We start from the raw sequence: 23,940 nt of genomic DNA, 5'->3' as shown, positions 1-23,940 counted from the left end.
TTTTTGTGGAGGTCTGTATTCTATTGACGTGAGCCGTAAGTTGAATGCGAATTGAGATAAGGCGAAGGTCAGTTGTTGGTGTGGGTATATCCAACATACTACCTGGTTGTGGCAGTTCACTTACACCGTGAACTTGCGTAAGAACAGAGTGAACATAGGACCTCCACAGAGCGTAATAAGGGCGTGTGTGCTGTACGAGTTCAAACTGAAGTCAAACGCTGCTGCAGCGGGGCGGAAGATATGCCAGATACCAGGCTTTTGGTGAAGGTGTCTTGACTATGCGGACAGTGTAGCGGTGGTTTAACAAATTTAAGGACGGTGACGAAACACTCTAAGACGCACCACGTGACGGAAGACCAACACATGTACAAAATGAAGATCTTCAGGCAGCAATTGAGGCGAACAGTGATCAGACATGTGAAGAACTGGAACTACAATTCTGTGTGAGTGGAGAAACCATTCTGTAGGACCTCCATCAACTTCGGAAGCACTACAAGTTGAGTCGATAGGTCCCACATGATTTGACTCCGGGCCAGAAGGCAATGCAAGTAGGCACTTGTGGTTCGTTGCTGTCTCGTCTGGGAAGGAGCCATTTCTGGACAGGGTGTTGACGTGTGATGAGAAGTGGATCTTGTACGGAATTCCGCGGTGCCGTCATCATTGGTTAGCATCCCATGAATCGGTTTCAAAACAGCCGAAACCAGCACTGCACCAGAAGAAGGTCCTCCTGTGTGTTTGGTAGACTGCTCGTGGCATCGTGCATCGGGAACTGCGAACCACCTGGTCAGAGCATCAATGCAACTGTGTACTGTCAGCAGTCCAGCCATGTTCAAGAAAAACTCAAAACTATGAAGCCAGCACTTCTGAATCGCAAAGGAGCCCTCCTGTTACAAGACAACCCCACATGGCTAGGATTACCCGGGACACCATTCTACGTCTTGGATGGGAAGCACTATTGCATCCTCCATACTCCCTGGACATTGTACCATCCTATTATCAACTGTTCCATTTATTGGACAATCACCTTAGAGGACGCCAGTTCAAATTCTCAGTAAAGGTGCAAAATGTACCTTGTTCGCTTCACGGCCCACTAAGTTCTACTGCGATAGAATCCATGGTCTTCCAGTAAGTTGGCAGAAGGTCGTCGATGCCAATGGGGACTATTTTTGATCTTCCAGGTACGTCATAGCTGACATATCGATGTTCGAAGGTGGTGGGTGAAAAAGCGACAGAACTTTCTTGACTACCTTTATAGATAAAAGGTCTCCTGTTCGATCCCAATGGAAACGGATTTACTTTTCATTCTATTCTCCTTGCAGTGAGCTCAGAGGCTCATCCAACCTCTGCAATAAGGGTACCTAGGGAACCCTGAGGGATAAAGGCAACTGAGGCATGGTGATGACTACATCGTCTTTAGACCGTATAATTACCGAAGTCGAGTACAAATTGTAAAACATTATCTAGATATCACTCGTAAGCCTAATTTACTTCCAAATGTGCAACTGTACTTTTATTTTTTTACTCTTTATCTTAAGATAGATTTGAAAATAACTAAAATTAGCATGTGTCTATAACTTCACACTGATATTTGTTTCGAAAATTGCCAGTTATTATATAAAATGTACTTAAATGTTTTCTGACATTTCAGACAATTTCTACGCACGAATTATTATTCTTACATAGAATATGTTGAAGATAAATTTGGAAAAGTATCTGATACATAAAATAAAGCTTTGATCAATAGGATTTAACGTCTCTTTTGAACACTGAGGCTACAGAAGATGCATATCAACTGTACTGCCACCAGAAATTGTATTCGGTTCACCCACAACAAAGTCGGAAACGCCAACCATTCAGTAACATTGAAATCATGAATTAAAGAGACGCAATAAATAATAATAATAATAATAATAATAATAATAATAATAATAATAATAATAATAATAATAATAATAATAATAATAATAATAAGAAGAAGAAGAAGAAGAAGAAGAAGAAGAAGAACGAGGAAATTCGTAGCAAACTTGAGAAATGTTTGCAAAGAAAAACTTCGTAAAACTTAATACCAAATTAAGAATTTTACACCTAGAACGTAGAATGAATTGATATCAAATTTTAAACTAAAAGCCCTAAGATGGAAAATTCAGATTTTAGCGATATTTTACTGAGGAACATTGGAAGTGCTTTATGTTTCTCTGTAATTAGATAATCTTTTAATTCTCCAGCATTGAATTGAGACATCCTACATTGCAAGTGTGAAACTGCGTTACGTTAACAAAAGGAAAATTACTTTATTATTGTCTTTTTCTTATCTCTTTCTCTCTTGTTTTTAAACAAAACCTGAGCAACTTAATATTATGGTTCCCAGGATCAATGCATCTTGTTTCTATAGCTCCGTATATAATTTGTGAAAAATAAGAAATTTATGTTCTACGGGACGTGAACATTGGCTAACTTGATATTAAGTGACAGTCTTCACTAAATAACCAAAACACACCAATAGCTGAAGTTATAAACACATGGGACTAACTGCGATATTCCGTATGTTTGCTGTGTAAAAGTCAATATAAAAAAATTACAAACAAGCATGCTATTTCTATATTTATAGCATTGTGTAAGTTGAGTTACAAAAACAACAGATCGATCTCATTTTCATGGAATTACAGCTTAAAATCCAATGTACGAATTACAGTTAATCAAGTTTTCACACCAAGCCGATGAACTGAATCTAATTAAGCTTTAATGTAATTCTATTATAGTTCAGCTGTATTCGGAAAAACCTACAATATTATTAACGGAATATTTTTTATCCGTAGATGAGACAGATATCGGTAAATTGTCCTGAACTAAACAACATAATATATGTGAATGTTAAAGCTTGTACGTGGGGTTTCAAGAAATAGAAAAAAAAAAAAACGGAAATTTGTAAACCTAAAAATTAACCCCTTACCGCACACCGTGCTATATATGGCACATACTCTTTTTTCACTTTAGCTTTTTTGTGATTTATCAAAGGCAACAAATGACTGTTTTGTCTGCTGTGTGAGATATTGACGTGTATGTCATCTGGCATGTTTTTTGTTAGTTGTAAGTGTGTCATATATGACACTTACTTATTTCTCGTCGGAATTAAGTGAAAAATCTAAAATTCCAGTTTCAATTCATTTTTCAAGTTTTAATTCATTTATTCCCATATGAGGATTTCCAATACTGATTATTATTTTCATTAAAGGAAAAAAATCATACAGAAAGGGGTTAATGCTATATGAGAACCATGCCACTTATAGATACAAAACAGATATTAAAATATACCCTTGTTAAGTTCTTGATTAAGGCACTAGCAACACGACAGTACATCACTTTCAATAAATAATAATGTTACAGTTTCGGCAGGATACATATTTAAAATTATTTGCTTCAGACAGATTTTATTTTTAACTAAGCCAAAGCAGTTCCAAAGGTAGGAAGTACATAGTGTGGTTAATGAAATATACCTTCAAATTACGTATCATTAATACTTAAACTATAATTTTTCTGTAAATGTCATATGGTTCAAATATTATACATACATACATATATATATACATATATACACACATACATACATATAGGGTGTTTGAAAACAATACCGACAACGTTTGGGAGGTGATTTCTGACACCAAGATAACACAAAAAGTATAGACCAACCTGGGTGCAGAAATGCTTCCTTTCGAAGTTATAGGCTGCCGAAAACGAAAAAATAAACTTTAAAGGTCCATAGCTCTAAAGAAGTCGGATCAAGACATTAGGAACTAGTATGTGCCCTATCCAAATATCCATGTTTCAGAATCCTCCGGTACTTCCGCTACAATTTTTAACAGGTAGTTGGTGAGTACTTCAAATTATATACCCGCAGCTAAACTTCCTCTATAAAAATTGTTGCATGAGTACCTTAGGATTCTGAAACATGGATTCTTGGATAGAACGTATATTAGTTCCTAAGTGAAATCTTGACCGACTACGGTAAGTCCTATAGTTTTGGAATTACGGACCTTTAAAGTTCATTTTTTCATGTTTTCGGTAGCCTATAACTCCGAAAGCCATGGAAGCATTTGTGCACCCAGGTTGGTCTATACTTTTTGCCTTATCTTGGTTTCAGGAATTACCTCCCACATGTTGTCGGTGTTGCTTTGAACCAAGGGCACGCTGTATATATATCAGCCGGTAGATAATGTCAAGAAGACCAAGATAACTCAAGGGCACGTTCTCATGGGTACTTATCGAATAAATCGAAGAGAACGAACGTTTGTGATACTAAAAGCTATGTGGTTCGTTATCCATAAAATTGAAAGTTCGTATTTTAATGGAACAAATACGTAGTTATTTATTTATTTATACTGGTACTGTGTATGTAGCAAAATACACTGTTAACTAGTTACTGTTGTTTGTGTTTTCCCAACGATTACACATACCTACTCTTTACGCACTACTACTACTTGTAAAAATTCTACAACATTATTAATGTCAACGAATAAACTCCAGAGATGAGACATATGCCGATCGACAGATTCCATTAATTTGAATGAAAAGATATGTGTAAGTATGTAAATTCCCATGGACAATTTGCGAGAAAATTTAATTTAATTTGACTTCATTTCATTTTATTTTATTTCATTTGAATTCATTTGATCTTTAGTTTAGTGCAAGGCTATATGAAACTTGGACCTACAGCTTAAAATGGAATCCGAATCTCATGAGCTCCCGGCTGGAATCAAACCCGGGTCTTCCATGTCAAAAGCGTGTACGCTAAGCACTTAGCCATGAAGAAGTTAAAAATCACTAAATTTTTTAAAACCTAGAAATTGATGTTGCACAATAAGCACACTACCTATTAACATAAAACTAATACTGAACCATTCCCTCGTCAAGCGTTTTTATTACGACGACGCGACGCTAAAAAAACAATCAATACCAAGCAATACCAAGTGCAACCATAACAAAGTGCAATATGGTTATTGATATATAGCCCAAAATTTTAATTGAATATAATACTTTAACTTTTGTTTAACTATAATATTCTAAAAATGATAGATAAATCAATCGATAGATCACATCGGATTGAACAACATGAGATCCTTAGTGCCAAATCCTCATCTACTTTTTACGGCACTAAAAGCTATGTCTTTTATTAGATTGTTTGCTTATTTACATATTGTACATGGCAAAAAAATGCACTACTATCTGTCATGTCGTAATAGTAACACCATACATTCCTAACAGTAATACACACATAGGGGTGCGCACAAGTCGAGACACACTTTGTAAAATTCGAGACGAATCGAGACAAACGTATTTCTCGAGTCGAGATACGAGTCGAGTGGAGACTGCACGTAAAAATCTCGACTCGACTCAAATGTCTTGAAAATCATTCTATAATTTTTAATATTATTTTGAAGAAAGTATTCACTCAGAAATAGCCTTGAAAACAATTCCAGCATTTATTACTTTAGAAAGGTACAGAAGGAATAAACTTAATAGTTAATCTTTCGAGATCAAGATTTAATTTTCAGCTCAATTTAGTTTATTAAAACTAATAAATAATGTCGTGATATTTGATTGTACTTCAAATATAATAATAATAATAATAATAATAATAATAATAATAATAATAATAATAATAATAATAATAATAATAATAATAATAATAATAATAATAATAATAATAATAATAATAATAATTGATTATACAGTTTGTTTAAACAATTATCCGAAGCCTATATCTAGTTTGTATAGAATATTGCGAAAAGTGAACTTCATAAATTCTCTGAATGAGCAATTGGCAGTCTATAGAAATTTAGCATACTTGTTATAATTATTGTGTTTTCGTTCCCGTGAACGTAATAGGGCTACGTAACTTCTGGATTATTCACTTCCCCAACTATTTTGAAGCTTTAATGTGTTGCAACATATCACGAGTTACGGATAATATATATTGTAACATTTGTTCTACATCACATATTATGATACGAGACTATTTTACATAATATATTACAATATATGGACTGCTTGGATGCCAAAAACTACTAGAGATAGGGACCTTCCACTTCAATAGACAGGTATTTTTTAAAAAAGGATTTTTGTAAACACTAAATTATAAAACAATAAACTACATGCAGTAGTTGGTTCCCAACATAAAAGAAATATGGATTGCTCATGAGATATTGAACTTCAACTTTCACTCCTGGAAAATTACAATTTTGGAGTTAGGCCACTTGGCATCAAAGCAGTTCACTGTAAGATAAATACACTCCTCATTTTACTCTAGTAACATACCTGTTCAGGAACCTGGGATTTCCATCCTCTCAAATGAAAGCTGAACGATTGTTTGATACATGCAGACTATATAGGAGTAATAGTGTATTAAGTTTTCGAGCTTTGGTGCGTATCCGTATTTACACACTGATATAACTTTTAATATGAATTTATTTAGCTTTCTTTTCTTATTGACTTAACACCGATTTCTCTGTTATCATTTAGGTGTTCATTCACTAGACACCGATTCTGTGCACTGCTGAAGGAAGGATGGGTTTAGTAATTTTTTATTTTCCGAAATTCACGTCTGAAATGTATTTCACTTACTTACTAATCTGGTTCCAGCGCTATTTCTTTTTTCTTTCTTTCTTTTCATGACAATTCCAGATAGTTTTGTTTAATGTTGGGAGTGTATTTTATATACACCTAATAAAATTACGAGTTCATTTTGTAGTCAGTTCTAAATGTACAGAAACTATTAATATAAGTTCACAATCAAATCGCGCTAACTGTTTAATGTGTTTCGAAGGCATTTGTTTTTATGCAGCTCATTAAGGAAAATCTATTTCATAATTGTAACATTTATGTACTAAAAAACTATGAACGTAAAGTGTACTCGACCTAGCCCCGGGGCCGCTGTGACTCAGTGGTACAGCTTTCACTCTTGGTGTGTGAGGACTCTGATTCAATCCTAGCTGGTGCCAAGTGGACTTTGTGGCACAGAAACACAGTGTGTGTGGACTTTCTCGCGGTTCCCTAGTTTCCTCCCACTTACTTCATTCCACCATTTCATTCATTCTCAACGGCACCGTTTTCTTTAGTTTACAGGGCATAATCGTGGGACGTGTCGTAATACTGAAAGACCCTGTTTTAATGTTATGGTTGGGAGCCTGAGTTGGAGGTGTGAAATCCAGTATGAAACACTTCGCTCATGAAGTAAGAAATACACTGCTCTAACTTCAGATTTTTTAAGCACATAATGTTGAATGTGAGATTTCACTTAAGTCAGAGACGCGAATTATTGATAAGCCTCTCAATAAGAATGAGTAAACACATATTCCAGCTTTCACGTTCCTAAAGGAGGAAACAAGTTATTTCCTCAAATTTCTGGAATTGTATTCATTAAACTTTATTCTTCCTCACGTAACTCGGACACTTCTGCTAGTATATGTATCTTAGTATATACTGTTGTGCAACTCTTAGGACAAAAGTAAATTCAGCGTGCTATGTCACTTACGAAAGTAACTTTCGTATGCCAGAAGTGACATAGATTGGTGGAACTTGAACCATACATAGAAAGAATGATACAGGAAGCAATACAAAGAAATATATGATTAGAAAAAATGACACTTTTATTCAAAGCCAACGGTTCAACGCTGAAACTACTGCGATTCATGATGTCTCCTCAGACATTACAGAAGGTATTAAGGTTCTATGATCACCACAGACAATGATGCATGCTCTGCACTGTGCTCCCATGCTACTTACAAGGTTGATAATGAGTTGTTGAGATATGGAGTTTCATTCCTCCACCAGCGCTGTTGACAACTGCTGGATGGTCCTTGGGACATCTAGACGTATTGCAAGATGTCTCCCCATAGCATGCCAAATGCGCACGATGGGATTTAAGTGGAGGGAAGGGGTAATTCAGTTAATTCGCCGAATATCCTCTTTCCAAGAGTTTTGTTACCTGCACTGTTCGATGCGAACGGACATTGTCATCTATGAAGGATAAGTTGGGACCGATTGCATCTTTTAAAAGACACACTTGGGGCAGTGTTACAATAACGTTGACCGCTGAGTGTACTGCGTTCAAATATTGGAAGGTCGGTATGCCCACGCAACATTATGCCCCTCCACATGCAATGGCACGGTTTATGGCCTTTGTGTTTCCATTATTTTTTAAAATCTGTATATATGATATACAAGTTACATGTGGGTTATTTCGTATTATTAACAAGTAGGGTATACAAGATCTAAATTTTAGTTTTATAAAAATATTTATTTTATAGTGTACTAGCAGCGTTCACCCCGCTTCGCTGCGGTCACCCCGGAACGCAATAAACTTTGTTACTTAGATAATTTTTACTTTTTCGCTTTCAAGTGATATGATAAAAACCATAGAAGATTGCAGTAAATGTTAACATTATATCGCCTGTCATTTATGTTAACCCGCCCCGCTTCGCTGCGGTCACCCCGGAACGCAATAAACTTTGTTACTTAGATAATTTTTACTTTTTCGCTTTCAAGTGATATGATAAAAACCATAGTAGATTGCACTAATGTTAACATTATATCGCCTGTCATTTATGTTAACCCGCCGAGTGACACGGTCATGCGGGTTGCATATAAATACGTTTATTTTTACCTATGATGAACTAACAAAGGATTTGTACGTTATGGACACTTGAATGGTCAATTATCTCAAGACACTGGTAATTAAAAATTAAAGTGATATGATAAAAACCATCTAGGGTCCAAATCCTAATAACCCCCCAAAAATGAAAGAAATTGGTTCAGCCGTATTAGCGTGATGAGGGAACAAAGGATTTGTACGTTCTCTTTTATATATAAGATTGGTATAATTCATATATAATCATTGAGTATGCAAATATGTTCTTTGCGTTTGTTGCGTGTTATTTATTATAAATGTGAACAATACATATACTAATTAAAAGATATTTTTTATCGATTTTAGCTTGAAGATAAAACTAACTAATTGTACAGTATGCTTTAGTTTGTGTTCGGTTGGATACAAAAAGTCTCGATAGCCGTTTTGAAAAAAAAAATTCTAGTGAGGGAATTTTTTATATTTTTTCCCTTTGCAACAGTCTCTCTTTCTTCTGGAGAAGTCCTTCCGTTTATTATATAACAGGCCTCTTCAAGCATACTTGGCGTGTTTGTTTAGGAACTGACACATCTAGCAGTAAGCCACATCTTGCATCTTAGTGCTGAATCTAGCATTATTCACACGCCTTTAGAATCAAGCATCTTGGTCAAATTAAGCATAATTTCATTCTTTTCTCAATAGAACACGAAAAGAATAGACATTTAATGGTTGGAGCGATAGTGATGGTTGGAGTGATAAAACAGTCCGTATTTCTACTGCGTTCTGATGTTGAAGTCACAGTAATGTTCAAAAATAAATTCAAGAAGTAAAATACAATCCTACAAAAGACTGTTTACTTGCCCCTGGTTTTATTATTGTGAACTGCAACTCAAGTGCACAGTTATCTTGAATACTTTTGTACCTTTTCACTTTACGACTTGAGGTGGAATGAGGGTCAGGATAGATCTAGTGATATACTGCTAAAAAAAATGCTTCAGTACAATGTCGGAAGCGGTATGTATTGTTTATATTACTTAGAATGTTACCTCCCCATAAAATATAAAATCACCCTTCCTCTCCTCTTTTTCGGATACGGTGAACCGACTCTTTTGCTGAAGAAAGATGCTAAGAGAAAATTGAAACATTAAACTTTCTTTGGAGCGCAGTCTTTTGTATTTGTAGGGTTTTGAGAGATAACGAACCAAATCTTTTACCATGGGCTCCTGCTGCGAACTGACCGTGACTAAACACCTGATCTCGCTCTGCTAATTTTCTCTCGCACACGTGAAGTGGATTTGTTGTTTCCAAAACAAATGGGAAGATAGTTATATGGTGCTTTTGCACTCACACAGGTATCATTGCTATGTTTTGATGATCAGAAGAAATATCAAAACCATCCGATACACATGATACAAAACAGCGAACAGAGGGAGGCAAAGATTATAGTAGACCAAGTTTTCCGCGTGGTCCATTATGGAGAGTAAATATTTGATAATGTCACGTAGATGTGCTTAAACCTATTCCATCTGTTCTTATAAATTTTCTGGTCCTCATGAATTTCTCAGGAGAATACGTACGACATATGTCTAGATTTGTACTATTTCTAAACTAATGAGTAAATCATTAAGAACAGCAACTGATATCAATAAACAGGAAATGAAAACCATACTTCTATCATTTGGTGCACATCTCTATGAAGTTGTTTTCCACAGGAATATAGCTTACTTCTTTTCGAAATAGCTCCTTCGTGTCATAGTTGTGTTTAGTTTCATTACGTGCTAGGATGAAAGGGATAAATGCAACATTTGCTTCGCGGTGAAATTATATATATTATTAAGATGAGCGATGATAAGCGAGGTTTAACAAAGAGTGCCTTTCGGGTCCACAAATTAACGTGTAGTTGCAGTCCGTGTTGAGAATCGAACCAAAGCTATGTAAGACCTGTTAACATTGAGCTCTTTTGTGGTAAAAGTGAATTTCAGAAACACACAAGACTTGAAACATCAAGCTAATGTAAAGCAATTGCAAAATACCCTCCCTATCGCTACTTCTTTTTTGTGGTCAGGAACATGCGGTGCGTAGCAACACAAGAATCGTGTTAAGGCCAATAATTTCTTTTGTCGAACATAACATCCCCTTCCACACCAGAAAAGACAATATAATATTTGTTAAAAGTAAGTGGACATAATATTAAATTTTGTTTGTGATCTTATCATGTATAATTATAAATAATGCCTTTCGTACTACGAAAATGAATTCAACTGTACGTCATAGCCCCTCTAAAGCGATATTTTTCAAAATTATTTATTGCTAGATATTGTAAATTTACGGTGTCTATTTTAGTAGACGGGAAATTTTGTATCTAATCGGAAAATTTCATGACTTCGGATAGAAATTTGCAGTTACGAAGTTTGTATCATGGACCCCTGAAAGTATGTCTATTAAAAATACTACTTAAAAATAACTGAAAGCACAACATAGATACGATAGCCAAATTCACGTCATTTTGGTGCGTCATCATATTTCTTTAAATACTTGTATTTAGTATTAGATTAGACTAGTGTCGCTTTCAGCATTGAGGCTATATGAGACGTGAACTTACAAATTAACGTGGGATCAGAACCACAGGAGTTCCCGCCTTAAATCGAACCTGGGTCTCCCGCACCAAAGACGCTAATCATGTGGACACAAGGGTGTTCAATATTTGGTAACGTGTACATAAAGATGTGGAATTGCGCTTGTATAATGGAATGCAATTCCTTCTACTAACATAAATCTTCACAATACTCAGCTGGGTAAAGTCAGAAAGAAAATGTCACTCTTTATGTTTCAGTTCTTGGTTCGACTGAAGGATGGTACGAATTCCAATTAGCTTTTTTTTAGATTCTAATTTATGCAGTAGATCCATCATAAACTGGGTGTTTAATACGGATATAAACTAAAAACGTACAAATATAAATTTAAGTCACACTCAAATATCTTTAAACTAAAATTGAATGTATACATATAGGTATATAATGTGCCATTTACTAATTCATTTCATTATCGTTCGTGTACCTTGAGACCTGTACTGCGGGACGAAGACAAGCTGGCGGCGGCTTAATTATGCTCTGGGGAACATTCAAGTGAGCATCCTCGTGTCTAGTGGAGCTCGAGCAAGGCACCATGATGGCCGAGGCGTATCGCACACTGCATGCAGACTACCTACTCCTTCATAACGACCATGTTTCCCAACGGTAGTGGCATTTTTCGACAAGATAATGCACCATGTCACAAGGCCAGGAGTGTGATGGGGTGGTTCGAGGAACACAGGGGCGAATTCCAAGTGATGTGCTGGCTCCAAAACTCGCCGGACCTAAACCCAATTGAACACATCTAGTATGTGATTGAATGTGATGTCAGAGCGCATCGCCCTCCTCCCCGGAATTTATGGGAATTAGGTGACCTGTGTGTGCACATGTGCTGCCAACTGTCTCCAGCGACTTACCAAGGATCATTGCGTCCATGCCAAGGCGCGTCGCCGATGTTATCTGTGCCAAAGGTGGACATACTAACAATTAGGTAGGTAGTCATAATGTCCATGGCTGGTGTGTGCGTATATTTTAACTCGTATATTTTGTCTCGACTCGAATTTCGAGACGTCCGAGTCGAGTTGAGACAGAAACTGTCGAGTCGATACAGAAACATATTTTCGAGTAGAGTCAACATTTTCTCGAGATGAGTCGAGACAGGCTTAAATCTCGACTCGACTCGACTCGTGCGCATCCCTATACACACACTTCTAGCAGCAGTGTACATAATATTTACCCACATATTGATGTAATAATTATACCAATAATGCACAACAGTTTGATTTTACTGCACTTTCTTAGTCTGCGTTAGTAGTTGCTGAACGGTATGTGAATTTAGTGAACGTTTTCCTTGAAATTACAGACAAAACCAGTATGTTCATTATCTCTCGCTGAGAAGAAATACTAAATCAACGCTATTGCTGTTCCGAATACCTTACTCTACAACTCTTTAGTATTTTTACTTCATTTTTAAACCGACTCTTATAGTATATTTACTTTAAATTTATTTTGTATACTCACAAGATCATAGTATAATAAACTATTGTGTCTCCGTAGGACAATAAACGATTACAGTGAAAGTTCTCCATGTGTGAATATTGTTTTTTTTTCTTTTTAACACTTTAATGCACAATTTTAACGTTCTCCCTTTTTTTCACTCTGACAGATCCATCACAAAATCGTGGCACGAAGCCCTTCCCTCCTCAACGCGTTTGTAGCCGTTGATGTAATTCCACATGGGAGACACCTGGTGTGGAAAAATCAATAGCTTTCTAATACTAGGAAATGCTTTTACTCTCTACTTTTTCTGACTTCTGTGTTTTTATTCTTGTTTTTTCTTCATTTTATTTTATTTAAAACAAAACAAAAACTTTTTTTGTTTCTGAAAACAAGTGATGTGCATATTCCATTTTTCTTACTGTTCTTTGTTTTATATTACTTTCGTCTATAGATAGTTATAGATCGAGGACTGATTTATTGCCTTTACTGTGAATAAAAGGGTGGTATTATGCGTCATATTTCTTCCTCAAATTCTATAGGAAAAATGTTCATACATATAATATCATATCGTAGATATATATTTTCGAATCAGTCAATTTGATGCATTCGTTTTCGAAATACGAATTTCAAATAGTAACATAGTATGGTTGTAGTATTTAAAACTTTATACACATAAGCTGTAGCAACACCATTTGCGATTTCGCTAGGAGAATCAAAATAGCCCCACTATATGTTTCACGTTTTTTATTAGTATATTAGTATTTTTACGATGACAGCAGAAAATAAGAATAGAAATGTAGTCAGTGACAGAAGTGGATGTCTTAGGAAGATGGAAAGAAATTAAACGAAATGAAATCTTTAAGTTTTACGTCCCATGATTATGCCGGTTAGGCTAAAGGAGACGGTGATGATGAGAGATGAGTGAAATGGTGGAATGAAGAGAGTGGGAGGAAACGGGAGAATCCCGAGAAAACCCATGAGCACGGTAAGATGGAAAGAATATGTTGAGGACTTATATAAGAGTAGGAATAGACCGTGGGGCCTAGATATTGAAGTAGAAAATGAAGTACGCGAGGATGATAAAGGGTTTATTATTCTTCGGAATGAGTTTGAAAAAGCTATGTCCGAGATTAGGAACAGAACGGCAAAATGGAATAGATAATATGCCAATCGAATTCATTAAAATTTTGGAGACAAGGGCAAGAAAGAATTGCTCTGACTGGAATGAAATATCTGAAACAGAAGAATGGCCAAAAGACTTCCTGAAAACGATTATGATACCCATGGCTAAGAAACCGAACCCAGAGAGATGTAAGGATTATAGAACTATTAGTCTCATAACTCATGCAGCAAAAATTTTGCTTTGAATACTAAACAGAAGGTTGCGTGGAAGAACAAGTCAAAACGTTGAGGAAGTACAATTTGGGTTCAGGAAAGCTAAGGGCAGAAGAGATGCAATTAGATTGTTAAGGGTGATCGGTGAAAGGTTTATAGAAAAAGGGAAATAGTGTATTTTGTATTTATTGATGTAGAGAAGGCTTTTAACAGCGTAAATTGATAATTGTTGTTGGGAGTTCGAAAGAAGATTGTTTGGAAGGGAAACATCAACGACTCATAAGAATCTTACATATGAACCAACAAGTACGTAGTAGAAAAGAGGAAGAAATGACAGAAGTAGGAATATGCAGCATATATGACCCTTTTTTACCTGTCCAGGTATATTACAAAATTAAACCAGAGTTGCCTTCTTTTACCTGCCCCAGGTATGTTAAGGGGATTAAACCGCAATTACAGTGTTTTATGTACTTATTACGTTAGGTAACCAAGAGATTAACGTGTAATTAAGCCGGAACTTTTGTTTAAAAAGGCGACATTTCATCATATAGTATGATGTACATAGGATAATTACATTTTCAATTGAAGTAATGAGTTTGCAATTATCTTGGATTGATAAAGCGTGTTAGATGGTGCCGCTGACGCCACTAGCGTTTGGTTTTGTTGTGCCGCTCGCTTTGTATATTTTATCACGTATGTGTGACCTTTGCGCTGGCGCCATTACCGTCGCGAGTTTTCCGCCCGCCCGCTTTGTATATCCGCCGCCTGACAGATGTGGACGGTAACGGTATTTTCCTTTATAGATATTGGCGCACTTTGTATGTTTACCCAATACTTTAACTTAAGTAAGAAGACAAAGTTCACTTACCTTTGTTGACACCCCCGCTATTTCGCTGGGTATTTCCTGGTTGCTGTCAATGCTTTATTGATATTGATAATCTTCTTTATGACGTAGAAGAACTTGTTGAGCGAACAAACAAATATTGCGATACCGCATTTTGTAATTTTATGTTTTAGGATATATTTATAACCTCGGTTGACTTTTTGATTCAGATTATTATTAAACTTAATAAAATAATAAATCATTGAGTGAATATATGAATTTGATATTGTAATTTTATGAAAAGTATAAATATTGTGCCTTTGTTAATACTCTATTTTTATACATATGAAGCATATGTATTCTTCCTTTATCTTATACAGAATACACACACTATTTGTATTAAGTACCTTTTTAATTTTATAGGATGTAGAAATTAAAGGCATGAATATAGTTTAAAAAATTTATTGTAAAAATGACAAAATATTATATATAATAAAAAATAAAAAATATGTACATAAAAAGATGTAGATATATAATAAAAATTAAAATATAGATATATAATAAAAATTAAAATATAGATATATAATAAAAATAAAAATGTAGATATATATAATAAAAATTGTAAAATATATAACAAATGTTTGAATATAATGATATATACATTGTTCTATTGATTGTTTGTACTTGATTAATAAAAATAATTTAATATTTGAAATTTGAAAACCTATTTACAATATAGAAAAAACTATTTACAATATATAAAAACTTTACATTATATGAGAGAAAACTATTTACAATATGAAAAATTTATAATATATAAAAACTATTTGCAATATGAAAAATCTATTAACAATATATGAAAAGTGTATTGACAAATTTTATATATGAAAAAAATATTTACTATATGAAAAGATTTATTTACAAAAAATTTTATAATATATTATTTACAAAAGGAAGGGGTGACTTTGTAGGGGTGCGAAGGCTATGTACTTATTGGTGTTTTGGTAGGCGATGAAAAGTTTGTAAGAAGATGTTCATGTAACTTAACCGGGAATAAATTTAGCTATAGCATGTTTAAGGACAGGATATAACATTATCATAATGTTTCCTTCCACATTTACTCATTCAACTATTTACATTAAAGCTATATTTTATTTGAGTAATATTTACAACCCATTCACACACTCATACGTACGTTTTTTACGAACCATAAACACGACTAAAACTTTACCCACAATAACCATATGGTAATGTCCTATAGTCCGTCTTACTGTCATCGTTAAGTCGACGTCTTTTGTTGCCAACTTTTTGATGAGTCTTTGTCTCAAGTCTGGATACAATGATAAACCCTTTTTTACGGGCAATCCTCCCAGGGATGTTTAACTCCTTCTTTTCAATTTTATTGCGAACTAAATCATAAAAGTGATTAAAATTAATTTCTTTTCGCGTTCTACTGTCCAAAGTAATACCCCTGATTTTGTATACATAATCTAGTTTTTCCATCCCAATTTCTTTCAGCCTATACGCATAATTTTTAGCCCCTAAACCGATAAACATATCTATTTCCCACCCTTCCGGAACTTCACTGGTTAGCTCACCCAGGTAGGACCCAGTTGTAAGCTTGGACTTATCATCTCGTCTTTGGACAAACATTATGCTGTCCGTGTCACAGTACAAAACATTTTCAGGTCCTGCTAAAGTCAATAGGTCATAAAGCCGAAGCCTTGCCCATGACGTAATAAACGCGGCAAGTACAACATTCGAAAACTTCCACGGTTTGTTTTCATTTTCGATGTCTTTGTATGTGACAATCAGGTGTTCGTCACCAATGGGTAGTGCTGATTGCACCTCATATTGCGCCGACAATAGATATGTAAAAAACGTCTCCGGATTATCAATGATTTTTGTTTGCGGCAAGTCTGTTCGCTGCCCCCATTTTCCATATAATGAGTTGAGGAATATCTTAGCGATATACCTCAATCCCGGGTTCTTCCTGATATTGCTATGATTTAATTGAATGCCCTCATGGGCAAGATACTCGTTAATATATTTTTCTTCGTCTCCTTTACTTTGACATGCTGCAGGAAAACCAGACGCTTCCTGCTTCATTTGGAGGAAAGAATTTACATAGTCGCGGAACAAATTATGAGTATTACAATCCTCCGAGCCGGTTAGTTCAAATTCCCACATTTCCTTAATATTGAGTATCCTATATCCGGCTTGTATTGCTTTATGAAGTTCGGGGGTGCAAAACGTACCAGTAATAGCCCGGTCCTTATCGCAATGCAAGCAATCATTAACACTTTCCTCCTCCATACAAGTACGGCAAAGACCAAAAAGTAAACGGCCTCCCGCAACATATGGAAGAATTGGAAAATAAAGATCCTTTGGAGGCAAGACGGTGCATTTAACTAGCCCATGGATACCTTCCACTTCTGGAAAGTCCGGCCCCCTATGCATTTTTGGCATACCTATTGTCAGCGGCTTACGAGCCATTACCCACGGATAGAGACTCGTAACATCCAGATATTGAATGCTTTCATTATCAGTACACTCATACAGCGCATTGAAACATTCTGTGCGACCGCCATTAAAGGCATGTTTGGGGATCAAATGATCAACAATGTCGTTACACTGCGTTTTGATAAACTCTTGTATGGACTTGTCCTTTCTCACCTGATCATCCCACTCGCATTCCCACATTTCAATAAGGTTAAAACCTCGACTACGTAGGTAATTTGCTTTAATGACAGTCTCCTCATAGCGTTGCTGCATAATTGTACGATAAGACGAGGGGTCATCAAGCTGTTCATGACGTAACTCTGGATAACACGTGGGACAACAATGCCAAAAACATCCATAGAACTCCAGCACAGTCTTACTACTTGGTTCATATCCGTCAACCTTATATTTCCCAAAGCGTCTTTCGGTGCCATTTTCCGAACACTGAATTTCAGTACCTCTTGATAATTTCATGTTTCGCAACCATTGCAGTGCTTTTACACTTTGACGATCGCGATAATAAAATCCAAGAGGTGGAATTACACCAATTGAATTTTTAGGCAAATATAAGGTACAATAGACATGTATAGCAAGACTGGCTATCGTACTTGAAGAAATGAAACATTGGATGCCGCCAGTTTTCTCTTCGATTAGGTCTGAGAATTTTATGATACTCTCAGCTAAAATTCTTACGTCATTACGACAGTACGCGAGCATCTCCTTTTGGAGATCATACTCCTCGCCGCTTAAAGCACGTTCTTGGTGCCAGGCGATTAGCTGTCTTTTCTCTTCAGGGGACAAACTGTCGGGATCAAAATACTCTAAAGACGGAATTTTGCCTACATAATTTTGATTATTTGGGGTATTAAATAAGTATGGGAAAGATCCCTTCCGCAAGCTGCCAGATAAGCCTAAAGTTTTGGGTAAATTAGACAGTTTAATTCCCATGTATAAATAAGTATCCCTGAACACAATATGACCGTTCCCGACTCTCAATTCAATAATCTTTTGTCCAGTCATTGTTAAATTTACGGAAAGATGCTCGGTCTCTATAAGATGTTTAGCTACAAAATGGATATCATATCGACTCCCATTATGTGATAAGACAATGACCTTTTCAAACCCCTGACGAGGTGTTAACACGAACTTAACAAATTCGCCAAGAGTTTTAAAAGAAAACTCACGATTTCCGTTTTCATCTCCACATATATGACACGTATCATTTAATAAATTACCCTTACATGTGTGGCAAATTACTTGGGCACACACAAGATTTACCTCATGACGTTGTTCCCCCTCAGCATTCATATCCAGTAGCATAGTTTCTACATCGAATACAATGTACAAATACTTTTCGATCCGAGTAAGGCTTTGGTTCTGAACATAACAAGCATGATTTCGGTCAACATGTATGTTACATGCTTTACACAACCGCTCACCACACTTGTGTTCAGATTTCCGACGTCGTCTTAAATCAAACATTACACCACAGTCGTTACAAATCCTGGCTAAGTCACATACACTCTTGCCACGTTTCGTTACATCTTTATGATTGTTGAAACATTCATCCGATGAAAACAATCTATGACAATCATCACATTCGCGTTTAATTTCAGAGGTAAATAATTTGTGGTATTTTTCACAAGCTGAACACTTAAATTCGCACTTATGATAAAGCCCATTATTATTTTACCCCTGCAAACAGGATTTACAAAATCCTCTTGTACCTAATAAGTTTAGAATACTTCCAACCAACTGATAGTGATTATTTTCGTATAGGATATAGATCTGTTTGCCACCTTTTCTACCTGGATATAACACATGAAATTCACGACTATTAACCTTCCTTTCAAAGACAATGATTTGATATTTGGATCCAAGGTGGCTCTGTATCTTTTTGGCATCTTCGGGAGTACACCCATTTTGTTCAGCAGGTTCTATGTTTATTTTTTCACATAATTTAACAGCTTGGTTTAACAAACGGTTTGGATTATTTTTTAATTTATATACCTGTTCGTGTTTTTGGTCAGCCCTTGCCATCCCCAGAATTATACTCTTTGGGAGGCAGGACACGTCGTTCTCCATTGGAACTACCTTCTAAAAATTTACCCAATGGTGCATACTTTTTGATGGTTCGATTCCGTGTTTTTCCTCTTCCTTTACGGAGATGCACACTATGCACCTTGAACGTGACGTCACCTCCGATTAGGAACTCCTCATTGCTATTGAGGGTATTTTCCACTACGGAGAAGAGGGCTTCCGGATTCAATTCAGATTTTTTCCGCCATGAGAGATAGATTGGTTTATTTAACCTCGAGGCACTGCTCTCGATAGTTATCCCTATATAGGTGTTCTTGTCAACATCCTTTATTGTATGAACCATTACGAAATCAAACAGATTTCGTACATATTTTTCTGGGTCTTCAATTTCATTTGAGCCCATACACTTAATGGATATTTCTGTCCCCTTTAGCCCAAAGTATGCATAATTACGCGATGTACTCCTTACAATCTTAAATTTTGATGCACTCTTACCATTTATTGTCTTAGATATATCCTCAGAACTCACAGAACCAGAACCTACCAAGTTCATAGGTTCTCCAGAACTTGCAGAACTTGGCCCTGGCAAGTTTATAGGTTCCCCACAACTTATAGAACTTGATTCTGCTAAGTTCACAGGATCACCTAATAGTTCAGCAGCAGCTTCAGCAAATAAGCCATCTGTCTTACCTGCCAATATCAACTGCTTGAACTTTTCGCAAGCCTGATTTTTTATATCATCTTCGCGGAAAAACCCTATCCGATAAAGATCACTGATATCGGTTGCGGATTTACACCCTGCTAAAATAACATTCTGCACACCCTTAAAATGATGCAATAACGCCCGTAATAAACTCTCATATTGGTCATTACACACACGCACCCCCTTGGAATGATAATTTTCTATTAGCCTTGTCCAAGTATAAAATGTAACTTCAGCCGCATCAAATCCAAATTGCTCTTGAAGAGCCAACAGATTTTCTGCTTCCTTAATCAATTTCATATGTGCCATCTGTAATCATAAAATTATAACGAAATCGAATTACTTTTTCTCCTCGCCACAAAATGAAATTCTTTAAATATGGCTGTTACTAAATTAAATATTGTCAACAGTAAATCCGATAACTTTCTTAAAAATGAAGATTACACGTTGAAGTAAAAAGCAAACTGAACTATATTTTCACGTAAAATATTATAAACACTATTCCTTTGATTACGGCCACTTCCAAGAATCTTCTAATTTAGAATCAACGGAGCGATGTTACCTCCACAAGTAATTATATTGAAATGGTTTCCAATTGTTCTATGGAGTCTATTTATACTTTTCCAGTATTCTTACTCGTTTATTTATTTTGTATCCAAAAGAACAAGTCCGCACGGTAAAACTGCTTGCTATAGAATGAGCAATTAACAATTTTGAGCTTCTTATTTACACGCAGATAATGTAAATTCCCAAAATTCCACACGGCTTATAATTTACTAAGTATCTTCTTAAAGATACTGTTTAACTTTATTAGTTAACAACACTTTCCGTTAACAACACGAAGAGACGTTTTGACTGTACAACTTTTTTTGCTATACTGATCGCCGCGCGCTTTTCCCGCTCTTATATAGACGCAGATATGGAAAATTCCCAGAATTCTGTGCGATGTGCTCCGAAGGTAATTATAACTTTATGATATCCACTATGTGTTTACCGAAATATGGATAAATGTTTATTCTACAATAGTTCGGGACCAGCAAATCTAATTATAGTTTCCGATAACAATGTCCCGAAAAGTACAAGTAGAAATGTCTTTACTCTAGCAGTACTTCTTTTAAAGTGAATTTATCCGGTTTGTTGCGTGCTATTTATACTTTCGAAAAAAAATGTAATCTCGTACCCAGATGCATTAAACAAAGAAAATCTTAAACCCAAACGACATAAAAATATTTTCTAAAGTAATACTACTATTTTACATCATGTATAATTTAAAGTCATGTGACATTCTTGAGTTTTCTAATCTTAGACAAATATTTAATTTTCACGGACATTAAAATTTTTATATTTGAAAGAGAACACGTATGATGCAAACATTTTAAAGAATAAAAGTCATTTCAAAATAACATTAGCAATACGAACAACAAAATACTAGTAAACGCAATTTAATGAAAAATAGCATAGTAAACAACAAAAATTAAATAATATAGCAACAAGAAAATAAAAATGTTAGAAAAAAACGGTTTAGATCAGTTTCTGAGTCACAACAGCAAAACCATATTTAATTTACCAAAATATTAAGAAGTAACAGTATCAGATTTTAAAAGATACTTAATTATTACAGTTTATTCAAAATAGCATTTAAATACTTAATTGTTACAAATTATAGTTAAGAAAAATTACGTATGGTTAGAATGAAAGCTCTATTAGTTACAGATCATAGTTAAACATCAATCAGAAGAGAAAATTTATTAAATAGGAATAGCAAACTAAAATAAATAAGGTTAGGAAAAGCATAATTATTTAAAAAGATCAAATATTAGGTTTAAAAGACGTTTAGTTAGGAAAAGCATATTAAATTAGCAAACAAAATAAGAACAATTCAAATAATTAATATAATAGCTGTTCTACAGTATTCAATGAAATGTATCAACAAAGAAAACTAATATAATCAATAAATATTTTTGTGACTATTTAATTTGTAAATTTTGTTTTATTGTAACTATTTTTATAATGCACTACTAATGAAAGTTCAATAAATTTATTTTTTACTTTAACTGTAAACGTTAATGTCTATTTTCTCAAATGAAATTAAATTCTTACAATGCAATTCTTTATATGTTTACATGAAACTCTTTGATTGTAAAATAAAAAAATGCAAAAGTGTAAATTTAAAATTGTAAAAGTAAAATGTAAATTAAAAATGCAAAAGTAAAATGTAAAGGTGTAAATTAAAAATGCAATTTTCACATGTTTACATGAAACTCTTTGATTGTAGAATAAAAAATGCAAAAGTGTAAATTAAAAATGTAAAAGTGAAAATGTAATTTTCACATGTTTACATGAAACCTTTATTGTAAAATGCAAACGTAAAAAATGCAAAGTGTAAATTTAAAAAATGCAAAAGTAAAAATGTAATTTTCACATGAAACTTTTATTGTAAAATGTAATTCATTATATGTTTACATGAAACTCTTTTAATTGCAAAATAAAAATGTTAATGCAAAATGTAATTTTAAAAAATTAAATGTTTCAAACGAAAATATGTTTAGATATAATTTGAATTGTTCATTGCGCACATGTAAAGTTAGTTTAGTCAAAATTATTTGTCAGTATGTCTTTCATTATGTAAAATTTAATATTGTAGTTTCATTAAGTTAAAATTTTAATTATTTAATGTTCATATACTCTTTGAACTAAAAAATTTTAAAGTTTGCAACACTTACCACCGCTGGTTAGATGTCAACAGATCTAACAGGACACGTTGTATTAATTTTCAGTGCACTTGTATGCCGCTGTCAACACTGAAACAATAAAAACATTTATTACTATATAATTTCAGTTCTATATTTATCATTTTGTTACAAAATTAATGCACAATAAGCTATTTAGTAATTATTTTTATCAACTTTCAGTTTAACAATGAGCTTTTTTATTAATTTGGAACTCTATCTGTTTTCACATAGTGTTCTCTGAGTTTTCTTTAATGAAAACGAACCAATAAATAATTAACATCAAACTAAAATAAAAATAAGTTGCTCCGACTAAAAAGAATACAAATAATTAGTACACTCACATATTGTTCAAACATCCTTAGTATGCTCACACGAAGTGTTCGAGTAATTTATTACGAAAGGCTAAATAAATAAATAAAGAGCTTGCACAGCAAACGAGTTTGTGTAACAAACGAGAGAATAAAAAAGATACGATCCAACAAATTATTTGTAGGTTCACACTGTAAGTGTTCTGAGCTTCTAATAAAATGATCAAACAAAGTTGCTGAACAAAGTAAAGATTATTTCAAGAAAGTATATTATGAAACAGGATATGTAATGGAATTAATAATGGTTGCATACTTACAGGATATCTGCAGGTTTTTTTAATTCCAATTACTTCAAAGGTCCAAAAGAGAGAAGTACAATTGATCTGCTGGAGTATCCTAAAACAAATAGACAATTTTTTTACTACTTGAAACAAAGTTTCTTAAGAGTTTGTGAAACAAACGAACGAGTAACAGCGTAGTTGCTCTTATATCTTTCTAATTTTAACAGGAAACTTCTATTGAAGTGATTGAACAAATTATTTAAAAGTTCTCAGCATAGCTGTTCTTAGGAGTATGTTTTAGCATACAATCCAATAAATAAGTTGAATTTGCTAAGCAAATGAACCAATAAAATAAAATAACACAAACGAATAAAATAATCACACTGTAAGTGTTCTAAGCTTGCTTAGCAATCGATCGAACTAAAGTTAACAACGATTTATTAAAAGAAGTTGCTCCGAGTAATTTATTAGGAGAATATAAAAAACAGTTTTTGAAACAGGAACGAATAAAATAATTGCAGCGGTT

At 34.5% G+C, this 23,940-nt stretch overlaps 2 protein-coding genes across 9 annotated transcripts in view; one reads left to right on the top strand and one right to left on the bottom strand.

The window, feature by feature from the left end:
• Positions 1 to 23,940, top strand: part of LOC145678340 (orexin receptor type 2) — an 844,605-nt gene that overhangs the window by 782,555 nt on the left and 38,110 nt on the right. The gene's annotated exons all lie outside the window — the stretch shown is intronic.
• LOC145678339 (uncharacterized) overlaps positions 1 to 23,940 on the bottom strand; it is a 317,750-nt gene that overhangs the window by 285,648 nt on the left and 8,162 nt on the right. For 5 of the 8 annotated variants that reach the window (XR_014130363.1, XR_014130361.1, XR_014130360.1 and 2 more), the window contains exons 3-4: positions 23,451 to 23,529; positions 22,817 to 22,894 (exon numbers count right to left, since the gene is read on the bottom strand). Coding sequence is in view for 3 of the 8 variants with exons in the window: in XM_081748370.1 (XP_081604496.1) it covers positions 16,076 to 18,832 (2,757 nt within the window). In the remaining 5 variants the exon portion in view is untranslated. Of the gene's footprint in view, positions 1 to 15,520; positions 20,403 to 22,816; positions 22,895 to 23,450; positions 23,530 to 23,940 lie in introns of those variants that run through there. The other 3 variants (XM_081748370.1, XM_081748372.1, XM_081748371.1) reach the window with 1 other exon arrangement.

The sequence above is a fragment of the Thermobia domestica genome, chromosome 2 (assembly GCF_964235325.1).
Source record: "Thermobia domestica chromosome 2, izTheDome1.hap1.1, whole genome shotgun sequence".
Lineage (NCBI taxonomy): Eukaryota > Metazoa > Arthropoda > Insecta > Zygentoma > Lepismatidae > Thermobia > Thermobia domestica.
The sequence above is the reverse complement of the archived record's forward strand: the minus strand, read 5'-3'. Positions and strand labels throughout refer to the sequence as shown.